Below are 12421 nucleotides of genomic sequence, written 5' to 3'. Positions count from 1 at the left end.
TGTTCGGTATGGAATAAAAAAACCCCGACAGTTTAAGACGTGGTGGTTATTAGATATTCTGCTCTTTCCTGAAATGTTCCGCAGGCGCTATTATGCAACTTTTCTAACTTCCTTAGTGATGACGTTCTGGTCCCGAGCTCAAGGTCGAAGGTTCGATGACTACTCTGTAAAGGGAGACGGAGTGGGCCGCTTCGTTGCCGGCGTTACTTGCATGCACGAGCACCCAAACCATTTGAATTGATCTTGGTTCTGTGGAGCGAGAATTCACAATTTTGCAGTGTGAATCTGTACCCGTACACATCTCCCCCTCGAAGGAACAACAAACACCTGGAGGCAGCTCCAGGCTAGAACATTCCCTTCATCGGTTCTGTTAGTCCATCATCATCATCATCGTCGTCGTCGTCATCGCCACCACCATAATAATAATCATCATCATTATCATCGCCATCAGTCTGGCTATACCCACTGCAGGGCGGAGGCCTCTCCCATATTCCTCCAATTAACCCGGTCTTGTGCTAGCTAAATCCACTTGACCCTGCGAACTTCTTAACCTCATCCGCCCAGCTAACTTTCTGCCGCCACCTGCTACGCTTTCCTTCCCTTGGAATCCAGTTTGTTACCCTAAGCGACCATTGGTTATCATCTCTTCACATTACATGTCCTGCCCATGCCCATTTCTTCTTCTTGATTTCTACTAGAATGTCAGTAACTTGAGTTATTTCTTTGACCCGCTCTGCACGCTTCTTACCTCTTAACGTTACTCCTACCATTTTTCATTCCATAGCTCTCTGCGTTGTCCTCAACTTAAGTAGAACATTCTTGGTTAGCCTCCACGTTTCAGTCACATAGGTGAGCACAGGTAAGATGCAACTATTGTATACTTTCCTCTTGAGCGATACTGGTAAGCTAGCTGCTGGTCATAATATGCGAGTGCTTGCCAAACGCGCTCCATCCCAATCTTATTCACCTTGTTATTTCTCTTCCATTGTCCGGATCTATGATTACTACCGGTCCTAAGTAGACATATTCACCTAACACTTCCAGCGCTTCGCTACCTAATGCAAACTGCTGTTCCTTCCAGAAGCTGTTGACTATTACCTTAGTCTTCTTGGATATCGATTTATAGGTCTACCTGCTCCTTTTCCTGTCTGGTCATCAATCATTCTTTGCAGTTCATCCCCTGAGTTACTCAGCAAGGCGATGTCATGGGCGAATAGCAGGTTAACGAGGTATTCTCCATAGACCCTTACCCCAAACTGCTCCCATTCCGATTCTCCGAATATACTTCTTCTAAGCAAGCCGTGAATCGTACTGGGAAGATCGTGTCTCCTTTCCTAACACCTTTCTTTATAGGAATTTTGTTTTCCTTATGCAGAGTTATGATTGCTGTGCAGCCACTATATATATCTTCCAGTACTTCCACGTACGGCTCGTCAAAACCCTGATTTCGCAATGCCTGCATGACCGCCGTGGTTTCTACTAAGTCAAATGCTTTTTCGTAATCAATGAATGCTATATATAAGGGCTGGTTATATTCCGAGCATTTTTCTATCACCTGGTTGATGGTATGGATATGATCGATAATAGAGTACCGTTTCCGAAAACATGCTTGATCTTTTGCTTGATTGCAATCTAAGGTTGCCCTGATTCTATTAGCGATTACCTTAGCAAATACTTTATACGTAGCAGATAGTAGGCTGTCTGTAATTTTTCAGGTCCTTACCGTCCCCCTTCTTATGAATTAAGATAATGTTTGAGTTCTTTCATGGCTCCGGTACCGTCGGTGACACAAGGCACTGCGCATACAAGGTGGCCAGTTTTCCTAGCACGATATCCCTCCCGTCCTTAACAAATCTACAGTTTCCTGATCCTCTCCAGCTGCTTTCCAAATTTTCATAGTCTCTAACGCTTTCTTAACCTCTTCCTTCATCACTGGCGGAACGTCTGACTGCTTTTCCATACTTCCAACATCATTATTGTCCTTACTAGTTTGGCTACTGTAGAGATCAGTATAGAACTCCTCGGCGACTTTGTCTATCTTGTCCATATTCGTGATGACGTTGCCCGCCTTTTCATTTAGCGCATACTTCCGATATTTGCCTACGCGCAATTTCTTCACCATTTTAAGGCTTCCCCGTTCCTTTATAGCATGCTTAATTTTCTCCATGTTATGTTTGCGCTTATTGATTAGCTTTATCATCTATGCGAATTCTATCTGGTCTGTTAGATTGGAAGCTTTCATACTTTGGCGTTTCTTAATCAAATCTTTCGTCTCCTTAACCCAGGCCTTTAGAATTCCGAATGCTCTCTTCGTGACGCTCCGAGAGCCAACTTCGACCACATTTTATATCTCTGACGAGCATTCCAATCATTATCTAGTTGGGACCTCACGGACTTAGATGGTTGGGAGACCGGCCTACTAAGGCGGTTGGTAGAGTGGGCTGGAAAGGTCGCCGCACGTCTTGGACTGTTGACCTTAATCACAGATCAAAAACCAGACCAATTTAACACCCTTTTTAAGGCTCACCTGTAAAGTTTTCCCCTACTACCTACGTGCCCTTCTTTATTATTCTAAAGCTAGGAGTGATATACCAAGTAGCCCCAACAGTCGTTCTTCTGAAGTGCTTCGTCGTGCATGTTTTTCATTCTTTGTTATAAGCTAGGGCGTTGCTAAACCTAAATATCGCCTTCTTGTGAATAGTGGTGATGATGTGTTATTCGGCACAAGTCGCAAAGATATAAAATATTGCACTTATTCATGCTCTCACGTAAACGAGATTTGTGCGATGACGCACACAAATATTTTATTGCCTTGCATATATTTGTAATAAAGCCCACACCCCAGGTCCCTGCACTTAAATACTTCGCCCTTGAGCACATCTGTGCATGCTACAGTCAACATTGCCACATCTATCTAGATGGCTCTGTCACAGCTGTTCCTTCATCCATCGGCCTGTGGATACCATCAATGCACACCACAATCTCGACAACACTCAGTCACCGCACTTCAGCTATGGCTACTGAGTTAACAGCTCTGCGAGGAGCTATCACACACACACACATATATATATATATATATATATATATATATATATATATATATATATATATATATATATATATATATATATATATATATATATATATATAGCGAAGTATACGCTTCATTAAAGGAAACATTTTTTTATTTTTCATTTCACTCGACGTTTCGATCGGAGACAGATCTTTCTTTTTTGGAAATTTCCACTCAACGCGCCGACATGCCGACATGGGCTTTAATTGGAGATTCCCAGAATGAAAAATAAAAAATGTTTCCTTTAATGAAGCGTATACTTCGCTATATACTCTTTTAGCAGTCTAGTACGATATGTTCTCGCAACCTATATATATATATATATATATATATATATATATATATATATATATATATATACATATATTTATAAAGAGCCTTTATATAAGCGCTCTGCGATGAAATGCTTATGCGGAATGACATATACAGCAATGTCTAGCTCATGAGCTTAAACGTACCATTTATTTAGAAATTCCACATATGTCTCGTTTTTAAAGCAAATTAACAGTGCACGAAGAAAGGCCAAATACATTAAGGGGTTACATTTATTGGTTGATACATCGACCAATCAGCATCAGATTCTTTCATGCTTCTAGAAGTAAACCATTTAGAACTGCAGGTATCATGTATAACCGCCGAGCAATTGCGCGCAAGCCCAGTAAGCGGGGTGATGTCGGTTTGTTTTGCAAACCCTCGCGAAGCCGCTGTCAAATGAGCTTAACTGTCGAGAGTGCTTCAAAGTAGTGTAGTCGCGCAGCAAATGTGGGGGTGCGTTGTTGAAGGGGCTGCGTAGTAATAGCCTCAAAACCATGAATAGAAACTTTGAAATGAAAATGCGGTTTGGTTTTGGTTTATAGGGTTTAACGTCAAAAAGCGACTCATGGCTATGAGGGACTTCGTAATCAAGGGCATCGGAAATTTCGACCACTGTTTTATTTACGTGCACTAACATCGCACAGCACACGGACGCCTTGCTTTTCGCCTCCATAAAAAAGCGGCCGGGATTCGATTCCGCATTTCTTGCTTCAGAACTATATATAGAGCGCCGTAGCCTGAGCCATCGCGGGAGTGCGAAAGAAGAGCTCCATCTTGTCGTCTCAAACCGGTTTTACGCTTTCATATTCGGGAGTATGAATAGCTTGACACCTGGTTTGCGCCCGTCCCTTCCTAACAGAACTAAGGAACTCAGATCCGGAGACAACGCAGGAAGTTATCCATACGGTCCTGAGCTAGCGGCATCCACTTTACCCCTGCAAACTTCTTAACCTCATCTGCTCACCTATTTAGTGAGGAAATAAACTTTTATTGTCCAACAGAAAATACGTATCCACCGCCCACCCCTCCCTCCGGCGCTAAGCCCAAGGGGGCGGGGCGCCGCCTAGAAGCAGGCCGGGAGATCTTCCCTGGCGGCGTCTTCGGCCAGTCGGAAGAGGAGTTGGAGCTGAGGGTCCAGGTTTGACAGCAGGGTCTGCCATGTTTCTTATGATGTATATTACATTCCCTCACGGGAGAATGGGGGCATTCCCAAAGTATATGTGGCCGAGGAAGCCTCTCAAATTTCAATCCGCAGCTTGTACACCGATCTATCTTACGCGCGGCAAATTATGGTTTACCAGGACCGTGCTTGAGAAGGTGTAGGTTTGGGGTCGACTCCACGCAGCTGCCTGCGTATTATTTAATGAGCGATCTGGCAGGGGTACCCATCGATAATGTGCTGTAATCTCCCCATCTTTTGTCATGCGTTTGTCGTAGCCCGGAGGTATAGACCTCGAGCAACCTATAACTTTCTGCCTTACCCTCTTACGCTTTTCTTCACTTGGGATCCAATTTGGTACGCTTAGAGACATCCTTTATCCTCTCTTCGCACTGCGTGCTCTGTCCATACCCACTTCTTTCCGATTTCAATGTTATTAACTCGAGTAATTTCTCTGGCACGCTTTCTATCTATTAACGTTGCACCCACCATTTTTCGTTCCATATGCTATCTGCGTTGTCCTCTACTTAAGTAGAACTATTCTCGTTAGCCTCCACGTTTCACTCTCATAGGTGGGTACCGGTAAAATGCAAATGTTTATTTCTTCTGAAGCGATACCAGGAATCTGCTAGTCATAATCTGCGAGTACTTGCCAAAAAACTGCTGTTCCTTCCACAGGTTGCTGAAGATTACCTTAGTATTCTTCTTATTAATTTTTAGGCCTATCTTCCTGCTTTTCCTGTTTAGGTCATCAATCATTCTTTGCAATTCGTGTCCTGAGTTACTTAGCAAGACAATGCCACCAGCGAATCGCAGATTACTGAAGTATTCTCCATGAACATTTATCCCTAACTGCTCCGATTATCAAGTCTGTAAATATTTCATCTAAGTAGGCGATGAATAGTACTGGGGGAATAGTGTCTCCTTGTCAAACGTGCCTTTCTTTATGGGAATTTTATTACTTTTTTACGGAGAGCTATGGTTGCTATTTAGCCACTATAGACATCTTCCGGTACCCCAGTCATTTCCCCGCACATTCTTTAAGGGTGTGTAAGAACCCACGAAGAGTGTGTAAAACACGTGTTTAATTCGTACCAATTCTTTTGTATATTGTAAGCACTGTGAGTGAACTTCCTCTTCATCTGAGCGTGATCATCACCGGTCATCGGGTCGTGGGAAGAAGACGAAGTGTTGATGAGCTGTGGCTAGTCGGTAGCTGCTGCTTCGGCTTATCTGAAATAGAAAGGTGAATTCGCTGGTGCGTCCTTCTGCCTCACAATATATATAATATACTGACGGCCACAATATATGAGTATCGTTTTCACCTTTACGCTTACCGTCGCCCACTCCAATCCCTGCAAGTTTAGACTTTCCCCCTTCTGGTTACAGCTTCTGGGAGACCTCCCTAAAACCGCCCAGCTTGTTGCTCCTCCTCCAGGCCAAGCAACATTGACGAAGTGTTGGAGTACGGGACGGAATGAGTGCAATATGCGACTGCAGTAGAGCATGCAAGCGTAAGATAAAGAAAGGAACGAGAAAAGAGAGATAACGCGCAAGATAGAGGCAGGGGAGATTTTAACGGGAAATCCGCTCAAGTTAGCTCGCGTCGCGAACGAACGGACGATGCCGATAATGCCTTTCGACTTTCGTCCGAGGCCTGGATCGGTCGAGTGCACTCGTACCTGCAGCTAGCGTTTATTTTTAAGCAAAGTATGTGAGAAGCGAGTCTTAAAAACGTAAGAATAAGAAACACTTCTTAGATAAAACGTCAAAGCAAGCGCAGTAATTACCGAAGCCGCCTTAGAAATGACGCAAGGGCGCATGATGATCGAAGCGAAAGTATTAACGAGGAAAGATGCTAGCACTCTTTAGCGGTTCGAGCTCATAACCGAAAGTTACAGGAATCTGCGAAAGAACTGCTTTGAAAATCGCGCGCGCAACTGTGGTAACGGGATCCGCTCCAATCATTGCCCCGAAGTTGTATCACGTGGATTAAAGCGAAAACCATGTGACGGCGCTGACATCGCCTCCAAGCGGAGAGGAGCGCAGACGCTCTCTCCCGCAGAGCACGCGGAAGGCAGGTCACGTGCTGAGTGTCGGCTTCGGTGGAGCAACGGTGGCGGGCGCCGAAGAGAACGGTGAGCGGCGCGATATGGCGTGCGACTCGAGGGACGGCTCGCTTCGCTACCGTCAAAAAGGCACCAACGGCGTGCACCAGCCCCCGTGGAACGGCGTTCTACAAGATGGGAGCAGCTACATGGTCTCGCAAGCCAATGGCACCCACCGACCGCTGCAGAGTCGACATCAGAAGCGGCTGCTGGGTCAAACATTCTACGCATGCTTGTTGGTTTTCTACATCGGTGCGGCGTTGCTCGTGAGCCACCGGCAACACTCCCTTCCGGACGTGGTGTCTTCGGACAGCGGCGCTGACGATGGACGCGTGTTCGTGGGCGCCAGGGCCAGGCAGCGGCTGGATAAGCTCGTGGCGATCGGCCAGCGGACGGTGGGCAGCCGCGAGAATGAAGTGCTCGCCGTGGACTACCTCCTGCGCGAGCTCGAACAGCTGAGAGCTCGGGCGCGGCCCGCGCATCGGTTGGAGTTTGTCGTGCAGAAACCGAACGGTTCTTTCTTCCTTGAGTTTATCGATGGTTTCACGTCAAGTTACCGCGGAATCCAGAACGTGATCGCGCGCCTGGCGCCCAGAGACGCACCACCGGCGGCTGATCAGAAGCATTCCTTGCTCGTCAACTGTCACTTCGACACGGCGCCCGGCAGTCCAGGTAGGAAACAGCGCGTCTGCTCAATCGGCGCAGTTTGGGGTGCCTGAACAGGCCGCCGCGCCTGTTTCGGCATTTCTTTGCATCTTCCAAAGCTGCCTCGTGTGATTCTGACGAGCGCGCGCTCCCTGAGCTCGACACCGTGTCTCTTGATTGGCTGGCCAAAAGAAAACACCCAAGTGATGCGCGTAGAGTGACTGGAGCTGTACTTGGCGGGGCTTCGGCGCGTTCTTTCCAGCGCGCGAGAATCACGTTGCGTCTTTTGAGCCTCGATTTCCCACGCGCATGCCTGTGGGGCGTCGAGCGCGTCGCCACTTCTGACGATTTTGACGCCACGGCGCGCCGCTCCGCAGTTAACCCGGATGGGAACACATCGGCGGAATTGTTTGAAGCTGCTTGCAGCCGCGCCGCCGCTTCGACTTTTTCGCTGATCGGCCGTCAGCATGTCTGAAGGGTCGAGTGCGTCTGCTAGCGGCGCGGTGACCACGCCCCCCTCTTTCGCGAACAGCTGCTCGCAGCGGTGGTGGTGCTTGCAGCGTCTTGAGCGATCGTTGTCGAGAGGCTGGCGGCGGGCGCAGTGTGTGTGTGTGTGTCGAGGCTGCGCCGCGAAGGTCGCGTCTGAAACGACCAGGCAAGGCGCGTGTCCGCGTTGAAACGTCGTCGCTGCGCGTGGCCTTCTCGTGTGCACACCCGCGGTACTGACGTAACCTTGCGAAGCTAAACGCGTCGACCGCGACGTCCGCGCCTTTTTCCGGGCCCGCGTCGTTACGCTAGCGTGTGCGTGCGCTTGTTTTTTTCGTGCTTTGCTATGAAGCTATCCGCGCGTAGTATAGTTCCGTGTCTACGTGATTGCGCGGGCTTTGTCTCAAAAATTATGCTGACATTTTTGGGCTCACTTTGACGTGTATTAAATACCAGACCATTAACTTAATTAAATACAGCTCGCGTAGGATCGAGAGCTGTATTTTATTTTTTTTTCAGCAAATGCCATGTAATGCAAGAAATTGACTCATCATAAATGAAAGGCGTATGGCAGCTGCAGCATTATGATCTGGGGATCTGGATCGGGCGAAAATGCCATGTAATGCAAGAAATTGACTCATCATAAATGAAAGGCGTATGGCAGCCGCAGCATTATATGATATGGGGATCTGGATCGGGCGATCAAAATCCAATAGCGCTGGAATTGATCACTTGTTCAGACTCCGCGTCGTATTGACGGCTTGGTTAGGAGAAAGTGACTGCGCACTGCGATATGGTTCATCTCGCGGACACGCGCGGCACATATGTGGCTAGCTGGAATGCGCGATGTTATCGGGTGCGCTGTTGCATGGGGAGTACGTTATCGCGCGCTGTTTTACGGGAGGGGAGCATGGCTGTGCTTATAGGCTGCCGCGTGCGTCTATTTCTGTCGCATTCCGTTTCTATGCAGCTATTGCTACATGCAAAACCATTCCTCACGTACGTGGCATGTTCATGCGTATGAGTCGCATTCGATTGTGGGTCAGTATAGTAAAATGTGTTGTTTGGAAAGTATAAATGCTCATCTCCATTCAGCTTTGAACGTAGAAGACATATATGGCTTATGGGGAATTCGATTTCACAGTTCTGCTGCAGCTGCCATATTATACATGCACAACACTAACCATATTCATTTTGTTAACAGCACACCAAAGACTACGGATGAAAGAGGAACACATCAGAGAAGCTGTTCATCTTTAATTTTTTCGCCCCACCTTTGGTGTGCTGTGAGCAAAAAAATATGTATCCACCCAAGTAATATTCTGCTTTATTCGAACTGACAACTGGGTCAACAGATGAACTGGGTCATGAAATCGTGGAGGCTGCAGAAATTGACAACGCAGAAAAGTCATGTTTAAACAGGGCCTTGGTTGGTTTAATAATAAAAAAAAAAAAAAAAAATGACCCAGTGACACCTGTGCTCACTGCATGAGCACAAAACAGTGAGATATCACCTGTGCATTTTTTTCACCTTCCTGCTGTCTGTTCACTGTGGCATTGCAAAAATCCTCTTATTTCCTGTCCCAGCAATTTGACCCGAGTTTCTTTCTGCACCACCTGTGTTTAGTTCAAACTGCCCTCAGCGTATGTATGGAACCAGCTAGACTCAAGCATTAGATTTTCTTTGTTCTGGCTGTGTTGCACAAGTCGCGTGGATACTGTGAGGAAAGTACAATAAATCAGTAACAAATGAGAAAAAATCTGCGAGGATTCATATTGTGAAGAAAGAAAAAAAGAAAGCTGGAAATATACTTGCACTATGATTATGTGTACAAAATATAGTAGTAAGTAGTGCATGAAAAACATGAAAATATGTTGTAGAACATGAACACTAAATCGTACCGCATCGTTGCAGTTGTTAGCACGTGGAATCAGTGTGAAGAGTGCAAGGTTTGAAACCACTAGTAGAATAATCTTTTGGTGGGCAGGTGACTACACCTGCTTGTACAGCATTTAACTCCCAGCCTATCAGTTTTCTGGTGGTAGCAGTAATGTGTAGGGTGGAAATTTGGAGGCCCAGTAAGGCGTACCTTTCAGTTTTTAATCCCATAATTTGCGAGAAGCTCGTTATGTGTTCCAGCAGTGACCCTGGAAAATAAACATAATTAGCTTTCTCTGAATGATTTCAAGTTTCTGGATAATAACAAAAAACACTGCACTTCAGAGTTGGACAGTCAGCTTGCGCGTTGTACAAACTGCCATGTTCATTTCCTGGAGGGTTTCATCCAAATGTGACGCCTAGTTTAAAATGGCCAGTTGTGTGTATTTTGTGTAACTCATTCTACACAGAAATCAATTAAGGCATCAGTATAGATGCGCTCTTCAGACAGTTGTTGCCATATTTCACAGTTCACTAAGAGAATAACCATAGCCAAGGTGGACTTATGCTTTTATGCAGCCTGCAACACTCTGTAGCTATTTTCAGAAAGAGACAATTCTTGGCATGCTGTTTGTAGCGTGCCATTAAACTGTGTGCTCTGTGTGTTTTCTTGTTTTATGTGCACCATTTTTAGATGGGCCATTAAACTATATCCACCAAATTTTTGCTTTTGGGCTGTACCGTGAGCTTGTTAAATTTGCTGTATATTGGACATAGCCAAAAATACCAAACACGAAAACAGGTAAGGAGACAATCCAGATAAGAGCTCACATTTCTGTATATTTTAGCCTGGTGTACTTGAAAATTAACATGTATGCTGAATTATTTAAGCATTGCATATGGGGAGTTCAAATTCAGTTTTACTACTACATTTTCTATAGCTTCCTTCATTGCCACTTTGAAATGGAACGTGTGTATGTGCATCTTTTTAGTAAAAATAGCGATAAAAGAAAACAGCATCAATATGTTTAAGGAAGAAAGGAATCCTGTGTTTAATTAACAAAGGAGGTGTGCTCAAAACTGGTAGCATGTTATTAAGGAAAAGCAAAAACTGGCATCATTTTGCTGTTTTGAGGGGGGTGGGGAGAGGGTATGTTATGATGACATCCATCTGTTACAATCTGCTAGGCAGAACCACCTGTTCGCTATAGATGCAGAGTGCCCATTGTGTCCTGAACCCCCTTTCTTTGGGCGTGGCTCAGTGAAGCATGAATAATGAGCCTGACATCCTCATGCACGGATGCACACGAATGAATCCCCGGCCCAGTTCTGAGGCTTCAGCCATCTTTGTCGTCATTTTTGCTTTGTTCTCATGTTTCTTTTTTTTGGGGGTCATTTTTTGTTGAATTGCTTGTTTTAATTCCGTGACGGAAGCAGAATTATTGACCTTTTTTGAGTTACAAAAGCATTTAACTGCCAATTATTCATTAACTGAAGCGGTATGTGGGTCAAAGTATTTATGTGAAAAAAAGTTTTCACCACTGAGTGCATATCATGTCCTGTTAATGTTTAAGTGGGCCCAATGTGACTCTGCTCTCAGAGAAATCTATTTGACTGGCCTGTTTCATTGAGCAGTCATGAATGAACCTCATGCTTGCACCTGTGAACAGCTCCTAACCTGTGAACATGAGTGCCATGTCTGCCACTTTGAGGCACATGTTTGCTTTCTTGTGTATAATTTACTATGAATATCTAAGTGTACAGTTGAAAGTAATTTTCTTATTGCCTCACCATGCTGGCTCAGTTGTTAAGGCTCTCGACTGCTGAAGCCAAGAATGCGGAATCAAAGCCTGGCTGCAGCAGCCGCTTTTCGATGGAAGCAGAAAACAAGGCACTTGTGGGCTGTACAATGTCAGTGGACGTTAAAAAACCCCGGGTGGTCGAAATTTCTGCAGTAGTCCATTGCGGTGTCCCTCATAGCCCGAGTTGCTTTGGGACATTAAACTCCATAAACCAAACCGATTTCTTTACTGTCACACCATACTGTAATACCGTGTAAACCTTGTGAGTCTTTACATGTACGCTGGGGCGATGACAAGATAACTTTTGTTTCCTCTAGCTGTAAACTTGTGCGTAAGAAAAGAGATGCTTGTATTGTTCTTTTTTTTTAATGGAACAATTCCAGTAGGGCAGCATGCTGCCCTACTGGAACAGTGGAAAATATATATTAAAGGAAACTGGAACAGTTTTTCTCATTTAACATCATATTTCAGAGTGAAAACCAATGTTTACTAGATGGAGAAAGCAATTTCAGCTTTGCCCTCATAACGTTTTAGTATGAAAAGATTAGTTTTAAGTTGGGAACAAATGTGTTTGCTGGTGCTCTTATGGCCTGCTGATAATTAGTTGTTTAAAGCAATGTAGATGCCATAATAGTTTCTCTAACATTTGCAAGTCAGATGAGTTGTACTGCAGGTTTTTTTTTTGTATTTTTCTATATGTTTCAATTGATGCCGTTTACAAAAGGGATTTTTGCAAGTGCAAAAAAAATAACGCATGTGTCAACCAACATGGATGTGAACAGATGCAGCCAAAAGAAGTGTGCGTGTATGCGTGTGCAGAGCAAAGGAAGGGCAAGCAAATTCAAATGCATAGTGCTTGCCGTGTGCTACAGTGTAACTTCTAGATGTGATTCACAAGTAAACATCGTAGTTATGCATGTACAATAAACTGGAACCTTCGTTAAAGAACTTTCT

General features: G+C 45.1%; 1 protein-coding gene across 1 annotated transcript in view; it reads left to right on the top strand.

The window, feature by feature from the left end:
• The first annotated feature begins 6593 nt into the window (after window positions 1-6593).
• LOC146182079 (endoplasmic reticulum metallopeptidase 1-like) overlaps window positions 6594-12421 on the top strand; it is a 32564-nt gene continuing 26736 nt past the window's right edge. Inside the window, exon 1 of the mRNA XM_084577074.1 lies at window positions 6594-7327. Coding sequence (XP_084433200.1) covers window positions 6700-7327 — 628 coding nt within the window. The 5' untranslated portion in view covers window positions 6594-6699. The remainder of the gene's footprint in view (window positions 7328-12421) is intronic.

This window comes from Amblyomma maculatum, chromosome 8 (assembly GCF_055883805.1).
Source record: "Amblyomma maculatum isolate TAMU_Amacu chromosome 8, ASM5588380v1, whole genome shotgun sequence".
NCBI lineage: Eukaryota > Metazoa > Arthropoda > Arachnida > Ixodida > Ixodidae > Amblyomma > Amblyomma maculatum.
The sequence above is the reverse complement of the archived record's forward strand: the minus strand, read 5'-3'. Positions and strand labels throughout refer to the sequence as shown.